At 39.3% G+C, this 24,908-nt stretch overlaps 3 protein-coding genes across 5 annotated transcripts; all 3 read left to right on the top strand.

The window, feature by feature from the left end:
• The first annotated feature begins 9,248 nt into the window (after nt 1-9,248).
• Nucleotides 9,249-12,204, top strand: LOC133727494 (B3 domain-containing transcription factor VRN1-like). The gene is made up of 6 exons (XM_062155083.1): nt 9,249-9,383; nt 9,829-10,276; nt 10,366-10,523; nt 10,668-10,932; nt 11,031-11,359; nt 11,486-12,204. The coding sequence occupies exons 1-6, from the start codon at nt 9,267-9,269 to the stop codon at nt 11,726-11,728; spliced, it is 1,560 nt and encodes a 519-aa protein (XP_062011067.1). The 5' UTR covers nt 9,249-9,266; the 3' UTR covers nt 11,729-12,204.
• A 1,354-nt stretch (nt 12,205-13,558) lies between these two features.
• Nucleotides 13,559-19,788, top strand: LOC133719703 (B3 domain-containing transcription factor VRN1-like). 3 transcript variants are annotated; one of them, XM_062145888.1, is made up of 8 exons: nt 13,562-13,847; nt 15,328-15,918; nt 16,011-16,647; nt 17,060-17,203; nt 18,112-18,532; nt 18,652-18,809; nt 18,934-19,222; nt 19,314-19,788. In XM_062145888.1, the coding sequence occupies exons 4-8, from the start codon at nt 17,135-17,137 to the stop codon at nt 19,481-19,483; spliced, it is 1,107 nt and encodes a 368-aa protein (XP_062001872.1). In that variant the 5' UTR covers nt 13,562-13,847; nt 15,328-15,918; nt 16,011-16,647; nt 17,060-17,134; the 3' UTR covers nt 19,484-19,788. The 3 variants fall into 3 exon arrangements, with proteins under 3 accessions (XP_062001860.1, XP_062001872.1, XP_062001866.1); XM_062145882.1 differs by having other exon boundaries at nt 17,044-17,203; XM_062145876.1 differs by having other exon boundaries at nt 13,559-13,847; nt 16,011-17,203.
• LOC133707397 (B3 domain-containing transcription factor VRN1-like) lies at nt 15,298-16,256 on the top strand. The gene is made up of 2 exons (XM_062132990.1): nt 15,298-15,918; nt 16,011-16,256. Exons 1-2 carry the CDS (start codon nt 15,298-15,300, stop codon nt 16,254-16,256), a joined length of 867 nt encoding a protein of 288 aa, XP_061988974.1.
• Nucleotides 19,789-24,908: the final 5,120 nt, after the last annotated feature.

Below are 24,908 nucleotides of genomic sequence, written 5' to 3'. Positions count from 1 at the left end.
ATATTACCCATAATCCAGGCACCTAACCCGGATCTTGTGTTCGTACGAACACCTACAAAGCATGCTCAAGCAGTTATCTTGATGCGACGTCATATGGACAAATCACTCAGATTGGAGTACATGTCGATCAAAGATGCAAGAGAGCTATGGGTAGCGCTAGAAGAGCGTTTTGGCAATGTCCAAGATTCCCTCCTCCCTAACTTGAAGGTTCAATGGAACAATCTGCGCTTCGCCGACTTCAAGTCTGTTGCTGAATATAATTCAGAAGCTCTTCGTCTACAATCCATGTTGAGATTTTGTGGACAACCCATCACAGAGTAAGAGCTAATTGAGAAAACTCTCTCCACCTTCCCCTTTTCGACAATTGTGGTCTCAAAGCAATATCGTACCGAGGTTAATGCTGGACGGATCACGAGGTTTCATCAGCTTATCAATGTTATGTCTGTAGCTGAGAAACATGATAACATACTCGTGAAGAATTATAATTCAAGGCCCATTGGAACTAAAAGCGTTCATGAGGCGAATTATAATGCACCTAAAGGAGGACGCAAGGAGCGGAACCCTAAGAATAAGGGACATGAGGGATGTATGGGTCCATATAACCGCCCTAACAAGGAAGGAAACCGCAAGTTTGGTGCGGATACAAGTGGTGGCAATGCCACACGTGGGAGAGGTGGACATGGCAGCACCGGCCGTGGTGGGGGCGCCATGGGCCGTGGTGGTGGCGCCAACCCTCCTAGAGAGCGTCCACAACATGCACAACGTGCACCTCAATTGAAGGGAGGCAACCACAATGACGTGTGTCATCGATGTGGATCAAGTGAGCATTGGTTCAAGCAATGCAAGACAAGCGCCCAACTAGCTGCACGCTATAAGGAGTATAGAGACCTGAGGGAGCAAGAAGTTTACCTGGCAGAAGAAGAAGATGGTGGAGATGTCAATCTCACCATAGAGGACTTCAAAGCTGGAGATGAAGTGCACAAGGATGCCGCAGACTTTGATTAGAATAGTCCTTTTATTTTTCAAGAATTATGTAATGGCAATATGCCTTAGTCAATAAATGACAATTGTATTAACTCTTTCTCATGTGGCGCATCCAATAAAGTATGATGTCTAGGAAAGTAATTGAGATTAGTGGTACTTAAGAGAGCCTCGCTCCACCGACATCTCTCTCTACTTCCCTGGTCATATTTGATTGGAGTTACCAAACGGATAGAGTGACTACAATTTGTCTAAGTTTGATTTTTTTATTTTGGATTAGACTTTGGAAGCTTTGATGTAATCATTGGCTATTTTTATTAATAAAGTATCGTATTATTATTCAATATCATGGACATGTTTTAATTCCGAACTTTATTATTTTTTACTTTTTAGTATGTTTCCCGGAGAGTTGGAATGCCTTGTTGATAGTGGTACCACACATACTATATTGCGACATAGGCAACTATTTCTATGGATGACGCCTAGTCGATCTTCAATGACTACGATGGCTGGACCATCACAATTGACTCATGGTCGAGGACCAGCTCAATTTATGTTGGCAAATGGCACAAGTATTAATGTCACCGAAGCTCTATATGCTCATAGGGCTGGAAGAACCCTATTGAGTTTTAAAGATATAAGAGCCAATGGTTTTCATGTGGAAACACATTGTGAGAATTGACAAGAGTTCATTTGCATCACCTCTAATGACTACGGACATAAACGAGTATTAGAGAAACTTATGTGTCGCTCTAGTGGGTTGTATGCAACCACTATTCGAGTCATTGAATCCAACCATGTCATGAGAGATGACTTATGGGATTCTGACACATATAGGCTTTGGCACGACCGCTTCGGACATCCAGGTCGTGATATGATTATCTGTATATTAAAGACTTCACACGGACATCCATTCTTCAAAACGAAGAGAAGTACGAACCAAAGATTGGTCCAAGGAGCAACACTTGCACCATAAGGCGCCATGAGTGTACATGACCACCCATAAATGCACCATAAGGCGCCGTCTACCCCCTACGGCAACAGCATGATTTTGACACCATGCACCCCTCCTTGACTCCTTCTTCTACTTCTAAAATCAAATGTGATTTTGTGGCTCAACCGAATTCTTCCTTGGTTGCTTCTAAAACCCATCTTTCGTTTTGCAAAGCCTGCTCTTTAGCAAAGTTAGGATCGCGACCATCCTATGCAAAGGACACTAAAAAATATATACCATTCTTGCAAAGAATCCAAGGTGATATTTGTGGACCTATCCAACCAACTTGCGGACCATTTAGATATTTTATGGTGTTGGTTGATGCATCAACACATTGGTCACATGTCATGCTCTTGTCCACAAGAAATGCTGCATTTGCTAAACTCCTAGCACAAGTCATTAAGTTAAGGGCTCACCACCCTGATCATCCTATTAAGTCAATTCGTCTTGACAATGCTGGAGAGTTTACATAAAAAACTTTTGATGACTATTGCATGTCTATTGGGATTGAGATTGAACACCCTGTTCCTCACGTTCACACCCAAAATGGTCTCGCAGAAGCTGCCATTAAGAGACTTCAAATGGTTGCTAGGGCATTGGTTATGCGCACCAATCTCTCTGTTTCTGCTTGGGGCTATGCAATATTGCATGCAGCTGTGCTCATTCGTTTGAGGCCTACTGCCACTCAACCTTTTTCTGCGTCCCAGATGGTTACTGGATATGAGCATGACGTCTCACACTTACGCATATTTGGGTGTGCAGTTTATGTGCCAATTGCGCCACCACAGCGCACTAAAATGGGTCCTCAAAGACGATTAGGCATTTATGTTGGATATGACTCTCCAACCATTATTCGCTACTTAAAACCCTTGATAAGCGATCTATTTACAGCTAGATTTGCGGATTGTCACTTTGATGAGACAGTCTTCCCGTCGTTAGGGGGAGATAAGAACAATAATGTTCACCAGGAACGGCAGGAATTGTCGTGGTCTGTCCCCACTTTGTCTCATCTTGATCCCCGAACCGCACAGTCCGAAATTGAAGTGCGGAGAATTCTCGATCTTCAGAACGTAGCAGACTCGATGCCTGATGCGTTTTCTGATATCGCTAAGGTGACAAGATCACACATACCTACTGCATGCAAACGTGCCTGCAAGGATTGATGTCCCTAAAAATCATGGACATGGCGCCGCCCCTAAGGGTTTTGGGCACGGCGCCGCCACTACTAATGGTGATGGCAATGTGGCTCAGGCCGGGCTCCCAGAAAGGAAACGTGAGAGGCCCAAAGGTTCGATGGATTCTCGCCCAAGAAAAAAAGCGAGTTTGGCACAAAAAGATCCATTAATCATCGACATAAATAACCCGTCTCATGAAGATATTCCAGATTATGGTTATGCCCAAGAGACATCATTGGGGGACGCTCCAATGTTAGAACCAATTCCAGAGAATAGAGAGATCTCCATGAATTACACTAGTGTACATGAGACGTTGAATAGAGATTCTATTATCCTTGATGATGTGTTTGCATATTCTATTGCTCAAGGAATTATAGAACACGATGGTATCGAACCTCGCTCCGTTGAAGAATGTCAACGAAGAGCAGATTGGCCTAAATGGGAAGATGCGATCCAGGTTGAATTGGATTCACTAACAAAGAGACAGGTATTTGGGTCTATAACGCTGACACCCCCAAGTATAAAGCCTATTGGCCATAAATGGGTCTTTGTTAGAAAGCGTAATGAGAAAAATGAGGTTGTTAGATACAAAGCTCACCTTGTGGCGCAAGGTTTCTCACAACGCCCTGGAATCGACTACGAGAAGACATATTCTCCCGTAATGGACATTATAACATTCCGCTACCTTGTCAGTTTGGTAGTTTCCGAAAAACTCGACATGCAGCTTATGAATGTAGTTACAACATATCTCTATGGGGATCTAGATTCAGAGATATATATGAAGGTTCCAGATGGACTTCAATTACCCAAATCAAGTGGCTCTAAACCACGGAGCGCGTTTTCTATAAGATTAAGATGCTCACTATATGGATTGAAACAATCCGGACGAATGTGGTATAACCGTCTAAGTGACTACTTGATTGGGAAGAGATATGTCAAACAATGAAATATGCCCATGCGTGTTTATTAAAAGGACAAGTTCCGGATTTGCAATTGTAGCAGTTTATGTTGATGACATGAACCTAATTGGAACTCTAGATGAGTTAAAGGAAACTGCTAAGTACTTGAAATCCGAATTTGAGATGAAAGATCTTGGGAAAACACGGTTTTGTCTCGGACTAGAACTCGAGCACCGTAGTGATGGGATTATGATCCATCAGTCAGCATATACTCAAAAATTACTGAGGCGCTTTAATGAAGATAAAGCAAATCCTGTGAGTACTCCCATGATCGGCCGTAGTCTTAAGCCCGGAAAAGATCTGTTTCGTCCAAGGGATGAGGACGAAGACTTATTAGAGGCTGAAGTGCCCTATCTAAGTGCAATAGGCGCATTATTGTACTTAGCTCAATGCACAAGACCGGATATTTCATTCGCAGTGAACTTGTTAGCTCGACATAGTTATGCGCCAACACGCCGCCATTGGTTTGGTATAAAGACAATCTTTCGATACTTGAGAGGTACGATTGATATGGGCTTGTTTTATCCCTACAGAGAGAAAACAAATGACGAAAGTATAGGATCGAACCCCACAAGGCAAAATGCCACCTTCCATGATGTAGACGCCGGCGCCGCCATCCTTGGTGGCCGACGTTCTCCTCCTCCCCTCCATCAAAATGACAATGATGTCTTGATGGGTTTTGCTGATGCAGGGTATCTCTCTGACCCTCACAAAGGTCGCTCCCAAACGGGTTATGTCTTTACCATGGGAAGCACTGCGATATCTTGGAGGTCTACAAAACATACCCTTGTTCGCTTGTTGCTACTTCCTCAAATCATGCAGAGATTATCGCTCTACATGAAGCCGTGCGAAAATGCATGTGGCTAAGGTCTGTAATTAGACATATTCGAGAAACTTGTTGTTTGAAGTCTACCACAGATGAACCTACATGCATTTATGAAGATAATGCAGCTTGTATTGAGCAAATGAAATTAGATTTCATCAAGGGCGACAACACCAAGCATATATCGCCTAAGTTCTTTTACAATCAGCAACAACAAGCACTTCTAAATATTGAAGTGAATCAAATCCTATCTGAGGATAATGTAGCGGACTTATTTACTAAGTCGTTACCAAAATCCACCTTCGAGAAACATGTGAAGAGCATCGGATTGAGAAAGTTATCCGAACTTCCATGATTGTATCAATCAGGGGGAGATATTGACATCAGGGGGAGGTATGATGTCTACATGTTCGATCTTGAAGAGTGAAGGACGTGTTGTGCTCTTTTTGTTCTTCGACCAGGGTTATTTTTGTCCCACAGGATTTTTGTTACCTGGCAAGGTTTTTAGTGAGGCAACGATCAAAGCGTCATCACCAAGTTTGAGCGGCACAATGGGGAGTGTTGAAGGAAGTCGACATCATGTGTGCCTCTTCAAACTAGGGTTTACTCCTAGAGTTGTAATAGGAGAAGGTTCTAGATTACCTAGTTATGTTCGGATTCTATTACCTTTTGTGTACTCTGTAAATCCCTATATATAGGGCTCCTATTATCAATAATACTACTACAATTCTCTCTGCAATTCCAATTTACTTCAACATACCAACGTATATGAAGTATTCTCGATTGTCTACACGCATTATCATGACTTGCATGTGTCTTCCTATTGATTAATCACCAGAAGCTGCAACTTAGCTATCTTTAACAGGTAGTGTAGAGATGCATAGGACTAGCACTGATGAGGTTGAAGAACAGAAAAACTGATTAATTTAAAGTTTTAAAACCATGAATCGAGAAATTGGTGTGTCTAGTTCTCTTGATGTCCTTCTCTTGAAATTTTTCATCAAGTCCATAAGAATATGAAAAGTTCACCAAGTCAAGAGGGCAACTTATTTCCAACTCAGTAATTAATTATTTACTACGTCCATTTGAAGCTACTCAATTCCTATGAAAAGTTCACCCAGTTAAGGGGGCTACTTATTTCCAACTCAGTAATTAATTACTACGTCAACTTGAAGGTGATGATTATGATGATGACAACGCCCACAATGATGAAGAGGAAGATGAAGATGAAGATATTGAATATTCATCAGCACAACAGCTTCACAAGAGAAAGAGATTAAGTTCAAGTACCAAAAGTAGCATCAAAGATGTTGGTGCTTCGACAAGTACTGGACAATTCTTAAAACGAAGACCTGGTGTTCCAAGGAATTTACATTCAATAAGGGACACGGGAAATGATATAGTTCTTCAGAGAGCTAAGGCCTTCAAGTACGTAAAACCTCATTCTGATGTTCCAAGGAGCATGAACCCAATGATGGCCAGGGGAAAAATACAGCTCTTCAGAGAGATGAGGTTTTCTGCTCTGTACAACCTTATTTCGTGCAAGCAATGCATCACAGATTCACAGGGATGTCCATGCACCTTTTCTGGTATTTTTCACTAGTCGTGACAACTCTGATTATTAATTACTGTTTGCAGGTGAGATTGGGGAAGAATGGTGTGGTGGATGGTTTGGAATTGGGTGCTCAGACTTTGCAAAGGAAGTTTTTGAGGTAATGTTTCCCTCTAATTATTTGTGTTCTGGGTTTTCAAGAAGCAATTTTGTACGAAGCTCTTATAGCCCTTAAAGCATGTCAGTATCAACTTCTTTTTTGTCTAATGTATTTGGGCTGAAGCATTTTCGTCTCACTTTGCAGATAACAAGAACCAATTATCAAAATTTTCCAGCTATTTAGAGGATATAGTTCTAGACAATGTTTTTAGCTTTTTCTTTCCATATCAAAATGGCTCCAATGGCCTTGATTTTTTTCATATTGAGAAGGCTCCAATGGCCATATTAAGAAGGCTTCAATGGCCTATTGGCCTTGATTTCTAATTTCATAGTTTTCAGTGTAATTTTTGTAAGTATATTGGTGAGCAAGGAGCCTAAAAGGCTAGTTAAAATAGAAAAGGAATCATCAAACAGGCCTTCAAAAAAAAAAAATTGTATTAAATGATTTTTAAATAATTTTTATTTAAGTAAAAAAACCGAACTGAACCGAACCGACCGGTCCGGTTCGGTTTTTGGTGTTGAGGTTTGAAAAATGTAAAACTGAACCGAACCGAAGTTCTAGTTCGGTTCGGTTATCGGTTTTGGCCTAAAACCGAACCGAATCAAACCGAACCCACCCCTAATCACAGGGATGTTCATGCACCTTTTCTGGTATTTTTCACTAGTCTTGACAACTCTGCTCAGCAATCCATATTTTGCTTGGATGTTTCCACAGCTGTCAATGTGGAAAGACTTGAGCAAACTCACTTACTTTTACATATTAATATCATAGATATCCCTTCAGAGGTGTTCACTTGTTCACCGGTGATCATGAATTTGTGATCATCCATTCTTGAATAAGAGTTGAAATTAAAACTCTAAATTCTTGCATTTAACATAGTCATATTAAATCCAAAGATGGTGACTAACAAAATTCTTGGTCACTTGGTCACCAAGTGAACACCACTCATATGTTGTTTTCTTTTTCTAAATCCTCTTAGGCTCTTACTGTCTTTTATGTTCTCCCTTTTCCGTTTTCAGGAGTTGCCATTTGATTTTGCCGAGAAGCATCTTGATAAGTGGCCTAGTCATGTCAAGCTACAAGGTTCAAATGGGGAACATTGGTCTGTCAAGTTATATTTTGCAAATGAACTAGCTGGCTTCCAAGATGGTTGGATTGAGTTTGTGCACTGCCAGAATTTGAAAGAGGATGATGTGTGTGCCTTTGAATTGATTGATGATACTGAGTTTATATTTGATGTTCATGTGTACCACAACACATAGAAGCGGAAAATTCCACCGTATATCTTGCAGGCAAGTAATTTCAGCAGCATTGCCGTCTGCAGAATTTACACGTGTTGTCGATCGTATCTTTATTTTGTTTTTAAAAGAGGCAACCCACTGCCAAGAATCTATTCAAGTTTAATCTTAAAGACCCTGCCATGAATCAATGTACGAGATCTCTTATGTTGTTTTGATCAAGATCTTGAGCTTGCTACTGCATTTAATGAAATGTCCTATAACTAATCCCATTTTCTTACTGTTTTTTGTTAAGTTATTGATTTGAAATTCTGGCTTGTCCATTTCAGCTATGAAGCCCATCTGTTCTTATCCTAGGCATTGGAGTCTAGCTAGTACTATTTCTCTTTTGTTTGAATGAAATTTCCTGGAGCCCAAAAAAAAAAATGTCTTCAGAAAGGCATGTAATGCTGGTGTCATTTATGTCCTTCTGGACATTTCATTTGAAAATGCATCAATCTAACATCTCTGTTATTGCTTTTTTTGTAATCTTCATTAAGATCATACAGAATGACACTGTATTCTAGTGACAGCTAACCATATGCATAATGCATGGTGTGTATGGAACTTAAACAAGATAGTTCTTTTTGATAAGAGTCAAATTAGGAGGCAGTTCATTACCAATTGATGAATCAAACTGTAAAATTAATTCTACCAATGTATATGAGAAGTATTCTTGTCTGCATGCATTATCATGGCGTGCGTCTACATACTGATCTACCAGAACCTGCAACTTGGCTATTTTAGGTAATGTGGAGAACATGCATGGGAGTCACACTGATGAGGCCGGTTGAAAAACAGAAAAACCGATAATTTAAAGTCGAATCTGGTTGCTCCATGAATTCCAAAATGGTGTCTCTAGCTCCCTTCTCTTGAACTTGATAAGTCCATAAGCATATGAAAAGTTCACAAAGTTAAGGAGGCGAAAGGGATCGATGTTAGATTTTAATGTATTGGTTCTTATTTTAGGAAAGTACAAGATGTGGAAGATTATATGGTTAGGGAGTACAGGCTTCTGGTTCATAATGTAACTCTTAGTTCATAAAGTTTCATCAACTGAACTAAATGCAACTGAAAAATAAACAAGCATAATGATCATTGTGTGTACTACAAAAAAGAAAATGGGTCAATACAGACAACGAGTTAATTGAGAGGGTGGTGGTGTGATAATTAGTACTAAGCTGGCCGGCTTTTTCTCTCCAGCTAGTCAAATCAAAACATTTACTTTCTAGTTGAGAATTGATGAGGTGAGTAACTGAGCACTTGGAACAAGTGAAAAAGTAACTGGCCAGCTAGTTTCTAGTTGCCCACATTTACTCACTAAAGCTGCTTCTGAACTTAGACGATGGCTTCTTCGTATCTTCGCCGGAAATGTGATGATCACTGGCCAAGATTGTCTTCCACCACTCCCCGGCGTTTTCTCAAGGTTATTTCAGACGACACTTCCAGAGACAGAAAGCTCGTAAGCATCTCCTCTCTCTCTCTCTCTCTCGCTGTACTTGTTGAAGAACAAGATCTTAGTCTTTATGGTTTCTTTGGATTTTAGTTTGTGTTTTGGACATGAGAAACATGCGAGGATTCTCAACAGCTTTGTTCCGTTAACTTTGACTGGTGAACATATCCCCAGCTACGAGATTTTGGTTTATTATTTGTAATTTTGTGCAAGTTTGGTTGCTTTCAAGTTATTAGGGGATTCATAATTAAGATCATCACATGTTAAATCTTCAATTTTGAATTGGATAGTTTTTTTATTTATTTATTTTTTTTTGGGGGGGGGGGGGGGGGTGTGTTGGGGGTGTGGTTAGCTTTAAGATGAAGACTCTAGTTGTTTGTTGCAGTTCATATGCTATTATTGAGATGCTTCATTTTTAGCCCACAGAAAGATCAGAATTATTTTTGGTGTGCAGGGGATTCCAAAGAGCTTTTTGGATAAATATGGAGAAGATCTATCAAATCTAGTATACTTTAAGCTCCCATGTGGTCCAGAATGGGAAATAGGACTCACAAGCTACAATAAAGAGGTTTGGTTTAGGAAAGGCTGGCCAGAGTTCTCTAAGTTTCACTCTCTTGAGAAAGGCTACTCGCTACTTTTCGGGTATGAAGGGGATTCTAGGTTTCAGGTTTCCATATTTGATGGAAGCAACAACATGGAGATTGACTATACCACAAGAATGCTCGAAAGTGAAGAAGGTGATCAAGATGATGATATATCTCTTGAGATCTCAGAGGATGTTCGACGAACTGCTCTGTCTCACAAGAAAAACAGAACAGTTTTGAGTCCTAAAGCAGAAATCAATGTCAATTTTGAGGAGCGTGTGAAGAAAGAGACACATTGGTCAAAATCAGAAATGAAAAGTATGTACCACTTTCTATGTTTAACCTGACTATGTGTTTCTTCCATTTGAATCTAGCTTGTAACTTATACATCCTGTTATAATCTTTAGCAGGGAAACACGATTTTCCAGCGAAAAGAGATGGGGGAGGCACATCAAGCACTCAAAGATGCCGAAAACAGACACCAAGAGTTTTTGGGAGAGCTAAATCTTACAAGCGTTCTTTCAAAGTTCCCATGCATAGCTCTTATATCATTCAAAATTTTTTGGTAAGTTTTCTGTGGGAACAAATTTATATATATTTCATGCGTGTGAACTAGACTTGAGCAAAGATACTTTCTCGTAAATATATGTTTTCTCTTCGAAAATGTAGTGACCGTGTTTTTCTTCTTTAATTTCCTTTTCACTTTCAGTGGCTGCCTAAAACGTTTGTCCAGACACATCTTCTTAAGCAGCCTAGTAATGCTATACTTCAAGTTTCGGGTGGAAGGAAAACTTGGCCTGTTAAATTGACATATGAAGAAACAAAAGGAAGAGCCAAATTTCAGTCTGGTTGGACTGACTTTGTGAGAGACAAGAATTTAAAAGATGGAGATGTGTGTGAGTTTGTGTTGATTGACAGCAACAGACTTGTATTTGAAGTTAGGATAAATACTGCAAATCGCACCTTATCACCAGGTAACTTGTTTGTTAGTGTAGGAATGTTATTTGATCAAGTGCCAAACAGACTTAGTATAAATGCCATCACTTCCATTACCATTGTCAAGGGCCTGCAGACATTGATGATGGTGATGCTGAGGATGATGAAGATGAAGATGAAGAGGATAGTGATGATGAATCAATTGAAATCTTGGATCATTTTCCACCTCATCTCAAAAGAAAGGAGAAATCTCCATTGGCATCCAAGATTCATAAGACAATGAGACCCAGTTCCAGAACTCAAAAATTCCCTGAAGGAGGACCTGAGGTTCCTAGGAAGATGCCTGGTCCTGTTATGGCAAGTTCTGGAAAATACATAGCTCTTCAGAGAGCTAATGGTTTCAAATCTGCAAACCCTGATTTCAGGATTTCATTACATTCCTCCTATATCACTGGACATTATTTGGTAAGCTTTCTTTACAGAAAACCCTTCTCGACCATCACAACTTCTGCAAAAATAATATCTTTTACATTTATATTGGTCTTATAAACTTTGTTACTGTCTTTCTTGATATATCTTTTTCTTCTTCAGTATTTGCCAGCCAAGTTTGCCAATAGATATCTTGTTAAGCAGCCTAGACATGCCATCCTTCGGGTTGCAAGTAAAAGAACTTGGTCTGTCAACGTACGTTATGCTGCAGCAAGAACCACATTCCAAACTGGTTGGTTTGAATTTGTGCAAGATAATGATTTGAAAGAGGGTGATGCTTGTATTTTCATGTTAACCGACAACATCAAGGTTGTATTTGATGTTGTCTTTTTCCGAGCCACATAGAAGCTACATAGTTCACCTGGTCCCCTGCAGGTAAGTAAATCTGCTGGGGTAGTGAATATGTGCTCCATCAAGTCTGCCATTTTTGTTCTTTTCTTTTTCGTTTCAGGGGAAACCGACCCAAGGATGAAATCAAGTCGAAAAGCATCTCTATCGTGTTTTGATTTGTCTTCCCTAAATTGATGTTCTGATCTTATTGCTCTGTAGGAGGTCTAGTGCTGGTGTTTTGAAATCCAACTTGGAACAGTTTATCTGAAAATGCATTAAGCTAGTACTAGGAAATGCCTTTACTCTTTTCAGTAAATATAAATCTTAATGATCTCAATTATGCTCCTTCAGTCTCACATGATGAGTACTTTGTCATGATAGTATTCAACTTTATATCAACCAAATTTTCTGGTGGCTGGTATGCATTTGCTAAAGGAATTAGTGCTCTTTTGTGGGAACGTTATGTTGCATGTATGAGCTGCGTTGAGAAAAGTGACCTTGCAATGAAACTGAAAGTTTACAATCTGGATGTATATTAATTTTCTTATTTTCCATAAAACAAAATAATTACATTTAGTACTATCATTATCCAAAAGCATTACAGAGGGGATTATTTTTAAATAGCCTGCTGAGATTGACATTTTGAATGAGAGAAGTACATGATTAACCTGCATGTTTACTCTGTCTCATATGTGTGTGGTATGGCAATTATAGTTACAATCCAGATGCCATAAAGCATAAAACATTGTTTTCAAAAAAATGGATTTCCAGTGCTCTTTTGCTTTGCATTGCAATAAAATGTTTGATATGTTATGAACGAAATGGCCGATCACATTTTACTACCCGGTGTAGGGGTTCTTTTTTTAAATGACACGGGTTCTAAATTTGTAACAATTTTGTGCCCTTATCACTTTGATCTTCAATCTATCGTTAAATAATAACATGACATATAATCCAAACTCATTCTGGATGAAATTGAAATCTCAAACATCAGGTTTGTGCCAATGTGCTGGTGTGGTTGGACGACTCAGCAAATTACATTACATTATGGGCTTTTACATTTTCTTGAGGAAACTTTATTAATATCAATATTCGGTTTTTTTTTTTTTTTTGTTTGACTTTGTCAATGGGAACCCAAAGGCTTCCTAGGCCCAAGATAAACCCCTTCGGTGCATGTGAAATGCTCCAACTGTGCATTGCAGCACAGTGCCTGGCCACTTTGACAGCTTCGGGGTTCGAACCTAGGTTGGGGAGCACACCCAACTAGACAAGAACCACTAGGCCACTTGCAGTGGTTTTCAATATTCGGTTTTGTAACTTTGATTTCACGGTTAGTAACCAAACTGGAAAGGCCAAATACAAAATTGGTACAACTTTGAAACAGTTGCTTGCAAGTTGCAACATGTGAAACTCCATTAATTCCGAATACAGAATAATTGTCTGATCTCAAGTTCTCAACCCTCAGCTGTTTATGATTGATCGAGGTAGACGAGATTCGAACTTAGGCCATGTTTGGTAACCAGAAAGGAAAGGAATCAATTTCCTTTCCTTTGGGAAAGTGTTTCCGGAGGGGGGGGGGAGGGAACCAATTTCCCTCACTTTTTCCTTTCCTTTGGGAAAATGTTTCCCTTCCTTGGCTGTCCCAAACGCAGAAAAGGAAACATTTTTCTTTCCCAATACCCACTTTCCGGGAAACAAACATGGCCTAGGGTACCTACCAATAATGAGAAGAAAAATACTGTTAGGCCAATTAATTAGTCTACATTGAATTGATTGGATTGGACTGGACTGGAGGGGTAGTAATTGTAGTCTTTTCTCATAATGGGATTTAATATTTACGTGCTTGAAAATCGGAAGCCTTGGGTTTGTGAGTTATCCACTCTCTTCTCTCTGAGCAATCAAATCAAAGGAACAGTAAACTGGTCTTCATTGGCTGAAAAGTAAAAGAGAAAACAGCCTTCAACCCCATTTTAAAGCACAAAACTTGGACCAGAGAAGAAGGAGCTTTTGCACTTCAACGATGACGATGGATCATCGCCGGGAATGTGATGGCCAGCCAGCATTTTGTGCTCCAAATACAACTCCCCATTTTTTCAAGATCATTCTAAACGGCACTTCTAGAGACACCAAACTGGTAAGCAACTCTCTCTCTCTCTCTCTGTTCTTGTCCTGAGCAGATTTTGAAGAACTAGGGTTCATGACAAGGACATAATCTGATTCTTTGTTTCCTATGTTTTGTTATCGTTTCTTGAAACTTAAACTTTTGTAATTGTCTGTGTTTGGACTGATGAGGAAATTGTAAAGCAGATAGAAGACTCAAACTTTTTGCTGCTCAAATATCAAATGTGTCATTCTTTAAGGCAGATTGCTGCTGCAAGTATTTTATTTTTATTTTTTGTTGGGTTTTGCTCACAAGTTGCAAGGTGATTTCTTTTCTCTTGGTTAAGCCTAGGGAAGTGTTAATAGTGATCCTCATACTTTAAATCTTAAATTCATTAGTGTATTTATTTGGTTAGCTATAAGTCCATAAGATGTTCTCAAGAGTTTCTGAGTTTGATTTTGATGTCGAAATTTAGGACCCAGTACAAATAGTATGTGTGTGGAATCATAGATGTTATTTCGATTTCCATCTGCAGTAAAATCAACCCTTTCATTGACCCTTTTGAGTTTGAAATTTTAGGAGCAGTAGAAATAGTATGTGTATAGAATCATAGATGTTACTTCGATTTCTATCGATTCCACATTCTGGGTTCGATTCTTCAGTCCAAGTCTTGTTTGGTAAGTTGCTGCTTTGCTGGATATTTACTAGTGTATGATTCTGGGTTGCTCTTGTTTTGCCTTTTTGGATGATTGAGTATGAATATTTGCTTTCTGTACTGATTTGAGACTTTGAGTAATTTCAAATTTCGTAATTTGCAATTGAGTATGAATATTTGCTTTCTGGGTTCGATTTCTTTTTGCCAGAAACTGTTGGATGACTTGGATCGTGGCAGCAAATAATCCAAATATAGGTCTATCAGTGTATCTGTTATTCTGTTTTGAACTTGTATCTGTTTTTGACTTTTTGGGCATTTGGCATTTGGTATCTGTTTTTCCAATTTTGAAATTGTATCTGGTAATGATAGGAAATTAGGAATCATAGGATTGATAGCTATTGATATTGACTGATACTCTGATGGACAACTGGACAAGTGCATTTAGTTATGAACTTATGAGTTATGAATTAATGAATTATGGTCAGGTTTGACTCTTTTGATAATATTTTCGAACATTATAATACCTTTTATATTTTAGTTATATAATTATATGTTATAAAAAAATTTTAAAAAAAATTAAAACAAAAACCTATAATTATATGTTATAAAAATTAAAAAAAAAAACAAAAACCTCCTAGTCCCCACCTAGGTCCCTGGGTGCTAGTCCCCGGACTTCCGCCCGACTAGCGCCAAGCGTTTTTTAGAACCTTGGTTTTGATGCTCCCTCTTTCGTCAAATGACAGATAATGTTAGTTTGTAAAGAATGTCATGACATGAATTGTTTCCTGCCTACAGAAACATAATGAAATGCTTACTTTAATTACGATCATGTACTTGATACAATTTTCTGATGGCCAGAGACTTCCATACAAATTTGTGAAGAAATATGGAGGAGAGCTATCACATTCAGTATGTCTTAAAGTTCGGGGTGGTTCAAAATGGGAAGTGGATATCACGAGACGGGATTGTAAGGTTTGGTTTGAAAAGGGTTGGCCAGAGTTCTCTAATTCTTGCTCCCTTGACCACGGCCACTTTCTGGTTTTCGGATATGAAGGGAATTCTAAATTCGATGTTTGCATATTCGACACAACTGCCACAGAAATTGACTATCCGATAACTGTTGAAGATGATGATTCGTCTGGTGAAATTTTGGAGGACTGTCCAAGGGGTTCAAGGAATTCAGGGGATAAATCTCCACTCCCAGGTTCTCCTCCTTGCAAGAAAAACAGAAAAAGTTCAACTGGCAAACCAGAAATCAACCCCAAGATTCAAATGGATGATGATGATGATGAAAACGATGAAAGTGATGAGGGTAGTGAGGAGGGTGAGGATGAAGATAATCATGGTATTCGAAAGGAAATAGCTTTTAAGAGAGCTAAAGCTTATAAACCCGCAGACCCTCATTTTGTGGTTGCAATCAATCCCTCTTGTACCCGTGGAGGTTATCTGGTAAACAATCACTACTTCTGCTAAGTCCATTCTTTATAAGTCGGTGTGAAAATTAACCAAGCATACATCTTTAACATATTTTTCTTCTGCAGCATGTGCCATCTTTGTTTAGCAAGACATATCTTGTTAAGCAGCCTACTCAAATCATGCTTCAAACGGTTTCAAACGAGGAACCTTGGTATATAGATATGCATTATCACAGATCATCAAGCAGATTACGGACTGGTTGGCCTGGATTTGTGAGAAGCAATAATTTATTAGTGGGTGATGCTTGTGTCTTTGTGTTGAAAGACAACAATGAATTTCTATTTGATGTTGTATTTTACCGGGCTACATAGAGGCTGCTAGTTTCACCTTGTCCCTTGCTGGTAAGTACTCTGTTAGTTTATGAATATGTGCTCTGCGCCACTTGTTCCTGTGATCTTTCCTTTTGGCTGCCGGGAGAAGACTAACCACCGAGGCATTAATTCAAGATGAAAAAGTTAAACGAGAAGCTAGATGGATCAATCTACTGATGTGTTTGTATTCTGCTTTTTATTTGTTGTCTTAATCACCTTTGAAAGGCATTAATCTAGCTATGATATCTCTAATGTTTTGAATTCAATGTCATCTTGAGCAGTACATTTACCATCACATTTGCTGTATTTAAAGAGGACTGTCTCTAGATAAGCCATGCCCTGCATGTACCATCACATATACTGGATGCTTTTATTTCTTTGCTCCTTTCATGTAAGTCCTGCCCTGCTTATATCTACTCTTTGAAAAGTTGGCTCAGCCTTACCTCTTCTGCACAAGATTAAATCAAAGCCAAAGATCATGATGAGAATCCCTGCAACTGCAATATATGTCAGTCATTATAACAGGACAAAAGTTTTCAGAATAAGATAAAATATTTGAATAGGGTTGTGAGAAATGAATTGTGAAATTGCTTTATGATCGTTTCAAGGTGCTGTGTACTAACCTTGCCATATTTGGTCACAAACTTATCACAATGCAATCTGCATTGATCTTTTAAATTTAAAGCTATGTACTAACCTGATAAATGTAAAGAAGAAACAAGAAAAATAATAGTAAATGAACCACTACAATAGTAGAGTAGCATTTAACAACATTTTTCTCACTCAGTCTCCTCTGGGCTCAGACAGCATAAGTGCAATAAGAGACCACCAGTTAGTACCCCATTTGAGAAGAGCAAGGAGAAAGCAACAGGATCTTGATGGCACCAAGAAGAAAACTACCCTCTTTTTTCAAAATTGTTCCGGCTGATCAGTTCACTAACAAGTTGGTAAGTCCAAGCTGCCCATGTACTCTATTCTTCATTTTGAGAATGAAAAATCCCTGTGATTACTCTGGTAAAGAAACCCAGAACATAGAAGATATGATGTTTTTTTTTAATATCGATGTGGGTTTTGTAGTTTGTCTGGCTCAAATGAGAGCTTTGAGTATCAGGAGTGTTGCATGCTTAATTTTGTTTCATGATTTATAGCCTTTACTGTGTGTTTGAGTTCTCATAAAAACTGTTTTAAAAAACCATGTTGTATTTGAAAGAAGACAAATTACAAGAAAAAAGATAAAAGTTTTGCATCATAGTGGGTTTTGCCGTTTCCCTGATCCAAACATGAGCCTTGAGTCATCAGTTTTGATTCTTGAATAACAAAAAGGTTCCAACTTTACCTTAGTCTTGACTCATATATGTTGTTTTTCTTTGCTTGATCCTATTTTATCAATCCTACTAATGAGTTCATTGTGTGCGTTTTGGAGTCTATGAACAAGCACAAGCAATAGATCTTCGTCTTGGAGCCTAATTAATTAGCCTAGTTAACTCCCGGATGAACACAGCATAAATAGAAAGAATCTGTGAAATGGTTTTAGTCTTTGAATCTACAGTTACTGAAAGGAATCGGTTAAAGAAAAACACAAAAAGATTGCATGTTTACTGCATACTGGGTTTTGCAATTTCCATTAGAAGTCTCCAACTTTACTTACCCAGCTGTGTTATGTAGTCCTAGTAAATTTTATTATTTGGAGTTTGGGGTCAGTTGCAATCTTAATTTTACTTATCCTGTCCAAATGAGCTCATATATGTATTAGGGAGTCTATGGACACCTATGTATTGTTCATATTTGAGTCAAATTGAGTTCTGCTATGAGAATCCCTAAACTTAACTTGCCTCTTTAATCACTTTGGTTGCAGAAAATCCCAAGAGAATTTCTCCAGCATTTCCATGGAAACATACCTCACCAGTGCCGTCTTCAAACGGCAGCCCGAACTTGGGCTGTCGATTTGGAAGAGGTTAATAACAAGTTCTATTTCCAAAAGGGGTGGAATGAATTTGTGCAAGACAATGGCTTAAAGTATGGTGAACTTCTAGTCTTCCATTATGCTGGAAACTCAGACTTCCATGTGGATATCTTTGGAAAAAATACCTGTGGAAAGCTGTTTGTAATGCCTGAGATAGAAGAAGCTAATGAAGAAGATGATGATGTATCTCTTCAAATCTCAGACGACTCTCCAGTGTCAAGTCCTCCACCTCAAAAGAAATACAAAACAAGTTCGAGTGCTAAAGGACAGATGAAAAACAAAGAGGCACATTGGTCCAAATCAAAAATGAAAAGTAGGGTATTAAGTAGTTATTGTTGTACCAAGTTATATTTGTTTACTGCCATTTCTGTTTCTAGTATGTAATATGCATCTGATTATAATCTTTAACCGAGAAAGTTGATTTTCATGCAGAGAAAGATAGAGTAGGCACCTCTAGCACACAAAGATTCACAAGACAAAAACTTGAGCCACGGTGGAGAGCTCATGTGAGAGCTGAAGCATTCAAATTCAAAAACCCTTCTGCTTTCTTGGTTTCCATGAAGCCCTCCTACATCAAGTATAAATTTGTGGTAAGCCCTCCTAAACTCTTCCAAACTTGTATATATATATATTGTTCGGAGTGTTGAAGAAAACATTGAGCAAAGATACTTATTGTCTTATTGTCCTTTTCCTGCTTTCCTTTTTAATTTTCAGTGGTTGCCATCAGAGTTCACCATGCTAGTGAAACCTCTTATTGAGAACTCTGGTTATGTTACCCTTCGGGTTTCAGATGGGAGAGTGAAAACTTGGCAGGCTAAATTGACTTGTAATGACGTTACTACCAACAGAAGCAAATTACATGGTAGTTGGTCTAAATTTATGCGAGACAATAATTTGAAAGAGGGTGATCTGTGTGCATTTATGTTGATTAAAGACACTACAATTTTAATCGAAGTTGTCATTTTCCGGACCAAAGAAGCAGCAACTTGCACCTTCTCCCCAGGCAAGTTATCTATCGATTTTTCAATTCTTATATGATTGAAGTACCAAAGAGACTAAATATGCTATGTATTCCATCCATGACTTACCTGCAGACATGTCTGATAATGAGGATCATGAGAAGGATGATGAAGAAGATGATGATCATGATTATAATGAGGAGGGTGATGACGAAAATGAAGATGAAGACGAGGAGGAGGAGGAGGAGGAAGATGATGATGATTCTCGTGAAACCGTCGACTATGTTTCTAGTGATTCTAGTTAGATTCATGATCGATCAGTGACCAAATACTTCAGGTGTGGTCCCCTGGTGATATGATTGTTTGGTCCCGATCATGAATCTATGGTGCATTTACTAATTAGCAGCTAAAAATCTTCAAGAGAAGGATGTGTTTGCTGTAACTTGGAGCATACTATTATTATTATTGATTCCAGTAATGTTCTTTTGAACAAGCATTAGAGCTTTTTCTTTGTTTTATTCAGTCTGGTGCTGACATGAAGTTCTACATGAGCACATTTTTAATTTCTTTTACTTTAAGAATTATTGGTTAAAGATAACAGTACGTTATGAAGACACTAGACGATTAGAGGAATAATATGAATTGTCATTCATGAGGAATTGTAGAGGTTTCCTGGAAATGATTGAATTGCAATGAAGATGAGCATAATTAACTTGTATCGAAACAGTTCTACATAATCACTGGTGACTGTTTCCGTCCTAACAAAATACAAACCATTGGACAAGTAAAATCTAATACAATCAAAGGTGACTATTTCATTCTGATTAGCAAGGTATTAATTCAAAAACATAAAATATAAGACACAATGTTGTACAGGAAGTATGTACCTTTCAGTCTTCAGAGGTGTCAGTTTTGGTAGGCTGTTAAGTTTGTGGAATCTTTTGGCACATTGCAAGTTTGCAACTAATAATTCCTTCAAGAAGCACTCTTTTTTGCGTGATGTATAAAGCTTTAGATGTTGAAGGAATATCGATTTAGTGTGCCTTATCAAACTAGGAGTAGTAATAGGAGAGAAGGTTCTAGAATTCCTAATCCTACTCAGATTACTATTCCTTGTAACATTAGAATATGTACTTTGTAATCCCTATATATAGGGCTCCTATTCTCAATAATATAACAACAATTCTCTCTACATTCTCTCTCGAATCTCTTTTCCTTAAACACGTTATCAGCACGAGCTTTAACCACAAAAACAGAAAACCAAAAACAACTCCAAAATCTGCCGCAGCACCTAGCCCTTGCTAGCCGAAGCCTGTAGCCCTCTCGGCCCTGCCTCCTCCTGCATCTCCGTTGCCCCTGCAGCCCCCTCGGACCACCGCACATCGCTGCTGCTCCTGCAGCCCTTCCGGTCGTCTGACAACCACCAAAATCGGCCACCGAAACTGGACTTGCAGCTGCCATATTTTCGGCCCAGTTTTCTGCAATTTTCAGCAGCAACTATAATCCTCTGCTGCAATCATCACCGAACCATCCAAAGTTCCTTCCATCGATCAACAATAATCCAAGCTTCATAAGTTCAAGAATCAAGGTTTCAAGCTTCGAATTAACCAAGTAAGTTTTATAATTAAAGTTCCCGCTTTCCGAATTAAATTTCTCCTTCTTTTTCTTCGGGGACTTGCAACCTCCCTTCTTCTACATCCCACCTTTCTTATAAACGTGGGTTCGATTCTTGAGAAAGCGGAATCGTGGGGATTCACGCAATTAACGAACTAAGAGCGTTCGTAAGACTTCGGACTAAGAGCGTCCGTAAGCATCGATTTAACGAACTAAGAGCGTTCGTAAGCTACGGACTAAGAGCGTTCGTAAGCTACGGACTAAGAGCGTTCGTGAGCATCTATTTTGACCATTCAAACATCATTGTTTCAGTCTAATCCAAATTTCTTGGAAATCGATTTCTTGGTAGCATTAAGGCTCGGAAATCTTGATACTAGTTTTCGTGGAAGCATTAACTCCGAAACTAATCCGTTCTTGTTTCTCCTTTTTGGATATCAAACTTGAACGAGCTTGATTTTACTCCATTGGATTCTACGGGCACGGGATATTTATTTGCCTACAATCCAAGAGCCATGTTCTAAAGGAACCGCTCAAGACTCACAAACTAAGATAGAAATTTCCAGGGCATTTACCCTGATGAAGCGCCACATGAAGATGGCCCTCCAGTTTGAGTACATGAATGAGGATAACGCTAACAACCTTTAGGTTGCGCCTAGTGAACGTTTTAGTAACATTCACAACTTTCCGAACATGGAAGCACGATGGAATAATATCTGCTTCACTAAAACTTTGAAAGAGTTATGAAATATTGTTCGGAGGCTCTCTGCATCATATTATTTATGCATGATTGTGGAAAACACAAAAGAACAAATTGATTGAGAAAACCCTAACATGACCATAGGAGTCATGACGTTGAGGGTATAAGGTTGGACACCATGGCGCCACTTTTGGCCATGGTAGCACTATTTCTAACGCCATTGGTCCTAGGGACCATATGTATTGTGTCAATACATCTCAATCAAGAGAGCATCCTCTTCATGGTATTTTATGGAGTACCTGATTAATGGTAATCAAGATATCGAGCTATAAAAGACTTTAAATCTGGCGATGAAGATAGAATGCCGCAGATTTTTATTTAGCATATATATAGTCTTTTAATTTCCAAGAATTATGTAATGGCAATTATGCCTTAATCAATAAAATGACTTATTGAATTATCGATCTCTTTTCCTCTAGGCGTACTCAATTAAGTATGATGTCTAGGAAAGTAATTGAGATTAGTGGTACTTAAGAGAGAACTCCACCGACATCTCTCTACTTCCCTGGTCATATTTAATTGGAATTACCGAACGAATTGAGTGACTACAATTTGTCTAATGTTTGATTTTTATTGTGGATTAGATAAATGGTCACGAAACTTTGATGTAATCATTGGCTATTATTAATAAAGTATCGATTTATTTTATCTCATGTCGTAGACATATTTTTCTAACTTTATTACTTCAAAGATATAAGAGCCAATGGTTTTCATGTGGCAACACATTGTGAGAATGGACAAAAGTTCCTTTGCATCACCTCTAAAGACTACGGAAATAACCGAGTATTAGAGAAACTTATGTGTCGATCTAGTGAGTTGTATGCAACCACTATTCGAATAATTGAATCCAACCATGTCATGAGAGATGATTTATGGGATTCTGACACATATAGGCTTTGGCACGACCGTTTGGGACACCCAGGTCGTGACATGATGATCCGTATATTAAAGACTTCACACGGACATCCCTTTTTCAGAATGAAAAGAAGTAAAACTCGGTTTTGGACGCCGAAGGAGCCCCTGCGCCTCACGGCGCCGTTCACCCCCAAATCCGACCATCCTTGGCCGGCGCCGCCATCCCCCTGCGGCCTCAGGGTGGCATTGACGCCACCAAAGCTCATTTGTCTCCAAATTTTACTTCTCAAGTCGCTTGTGACTTCGTGGCTCAACCAAATTCCTCATTGGTTGTTACTAAAGCCCATCATTCGTTCTGCAAAGCCTGCTCTTTAGCAAAATTGGGATCGAGACCATCCTATGCAAAGGACACCAAAGAAACTATACCATTCTTGCAGAAAATCCAAGGTGATATTTGTGGACCTATTCAACCACCATGCGGACCATTTAGATATTTTATGGTGTTGGTTGATGCATCGACCCGCTGGTCACATGTCATGCTATTGTCCACAAGGAACGCTACATTTGCTAAACTCCTAGCACAAATAATTAAGTTACGGGCTCACCACCCTGATCAACCTATTAAGTCTATAAGATTAGACAATGCTGGGGAGTTTACATCAAAAACTTTTGATGATTATTGCATGTCCATTGGGATAGAAGTTGAACATCCAGTTCCTCATGTTCACACTCAAAATGCTCTCGTAGAAGCCGCCATTAAACGACTACAAATGGTCGCTAGGGCATTGGTAATGCGCACCAATCTCCCTATTTCTGCTTGGGGCTATGCAATATTGCATGCAGCTGTGCTTATTCGTCTAAGGCCCACTGCCACTCAACTCTTTTCTGCGTCCCAGATGGTGACTGGGTATGAGCCTAATGTCTCACACTTACGCATATTTGGGTGTGCAGTTTATGTGCCTATTGCGCCGCCACAGCGCACCAAAATGGGTCCTCAACGACGATTAGGCATTTATGTTGGATATGATTCTCCAACGATTATCCGCTACATAGAACCCTTGACAGGCGATCTTTTTACCGCTAGATTTGCGGATTGTCACTTCGAAGAGATAGTCTTCCCGTCGTTAGGGGGAGATAAGAACATCAATGTTCAACAGGAACGACAGGAATTGTCGTGGTCTGTCCCCACTCTGTCTCATCTTGATCCCCGAACCGCACAGTCCGAAATTGAAGTGCGGAGAATTCTCGATCTTCAGAACGTAGCAGAATCGATGCCTGATGCGTTTTCTGATATCGCTAAAGTGATGAGATCACACACACCTGCTGCAAACGTGCCTGCAAGGATTGATGTCCCTAAAATTAGAGGACATGACGCTATCTCAAGGGCAATTGAGCATTTTGCCAACGTCCCCTCTCACAGTGATGGTGACGTTGTGGCTAGGCCCATGGCTCCTGCCAGGAAGCGCGGGAGGCCCATAGGTTCGATAGACTTTCGCCCAAGAAAGATAGCGAGATTGGCACAGAATAATCCATTAATCATCGATGTAAATAATCCATCTCATGAGAATATTCCGGATTATGGTTATGTCCAAGAGACATCATTGGGGGACGCTCCAATGTCAGAACCAACTCCAGAGAATAGAGAGATCTTCATAAATTACACTAGTGTACATGAGATGATGGATAGAAATTCTGTGGCGATTGATGATGCATTTGCATATCATATTGCAAAAGGAATTATAGAACATGATGATATCGAACCTCGCTCTGTTGAAGAATGTCAACAAAGAGCAGATTGGCCTAAATGGAAAGATGCGATCCAGGTTGAATTGGATTCACTAACAAAGAGACAGGTATTTGGGCCTGTAATGCAGACACCCCCAAATGTAAAGCCTGTTGGCCATAAATGGGTCTTTGTTAGAAAGCGTAATGAGAAAAATGAGGTGGTAAGATATAAAACCCGCCTTGTGGCGCAAGGTTTCTCACAACGCCCTGAAATCGCTACGAGGAGACGTATTCTCCCGTAATGGACGTTATAACGTTCCGCTACCTTGTCAGTTTGGTAGTTTCCGAAAAACTTGACATGCAGCTCATGGATGTGGTTACAGCATATCTCTATGGGGATCTAGATTCAGAGATATATATGAAGGTTCCAGATGGACTTCAATTACCCAAATCAAGTGGCTCTAAACCACGGAGCGCGTTTTCAATAAGATTAAAACGCTCACTATATGGATTAAAACAATCCGGACGGATGTGGTATAACCGTCTAAGTGACTACTTGATTGGGAAGGGATATATTAACAATGAAATATGCCCATGCCTGTTCATTAAGAGAACAAGTTCCGGATTTGCAATCGAAGCAGTTTATGTCGATGACATGAACCTAATTGGAACTCTAGATGAGTTGAAGGAAACTGCTAAATACTTGAAATCCGAATTTGAGATGAAAGATCTTGGGAAAACACGGTTTTGTCTCGGTTTAGAACTCGAGCACCGTAGTG

This window comes from Rosa rugosa, chromosome 1 (genome assembly GCF_958449725.1).
Source record: "Rosa rugosa chromosome 1, drRosRugo1.1, whole genome shotgun sequence".
NCBI classification, from domain to species: Eukaryota; Viridiplantae; Streptophyta; class Magnoliopsida; order Rosales; family Rosaceae; genus Rosa; species Rosa rugosa.
The sequence above is the reverse complement of the archived record's forward strand: the minus strand, read 5'-3'. Positions and strand labels throughout refer to the sequence as shown.

Coding starts and splice junctions, on each gene's coding strand:
- LOC133707397 (XM_062132990.1), top strand. CDS start 15,298: ATGTACTTGATACAATTTTCTGATGGCCAGAGACTTCCATACAAATTT. Junction 15,919..16,010: donor GTACCCGTGGAGGTTATCTG/GTAAACAATCAC, acceptor TTTCTTCTGCAG/CATGTGCCATCTTTGTTTAG.
- LOC133719703 (XM_062145876.1), top strand. CDS start 17,135: ATGGCACCAAGAAGAAAACTACCCTCTTTTTTCAAAATTGTTCCGGCT. Junction 18,533..18,651: donor GTCCAAATCAAAAATGAAAA/GTAGGGTATTAA, acceptor ATTTTCATGCAG/AGAAAGATAGAGTAGGCACC. Junction 18,810..18,933: donor ACATCAAGTATAAATTTGTG/GTAAGCCCTCCT, acceptor TTTAATTTTCAG/TGGTTGCCATCAGAGTTCAC.
- LOC133727494 (XM_062155083.1), top strand. CDS start 9,267: ATGGCTTCTTCGTATCTTCGCCGGAAATGTGATGATCACTGGCCAAGA. Junction 10,524..10,667: donor ATATCATTCAAAATTTTTTG/GTAAGTTTTCTG, acceptor TTTCACTTTCAG/TGGCTGCCTAAAACGTTTGT. Junction 11,360..11,485: donor ATATCACTGGACATTATTTG/GTAAGCTTTCTT, acceptor TTTCTTCTTCAG/TATTTGCCAGCCAAGTTTGC.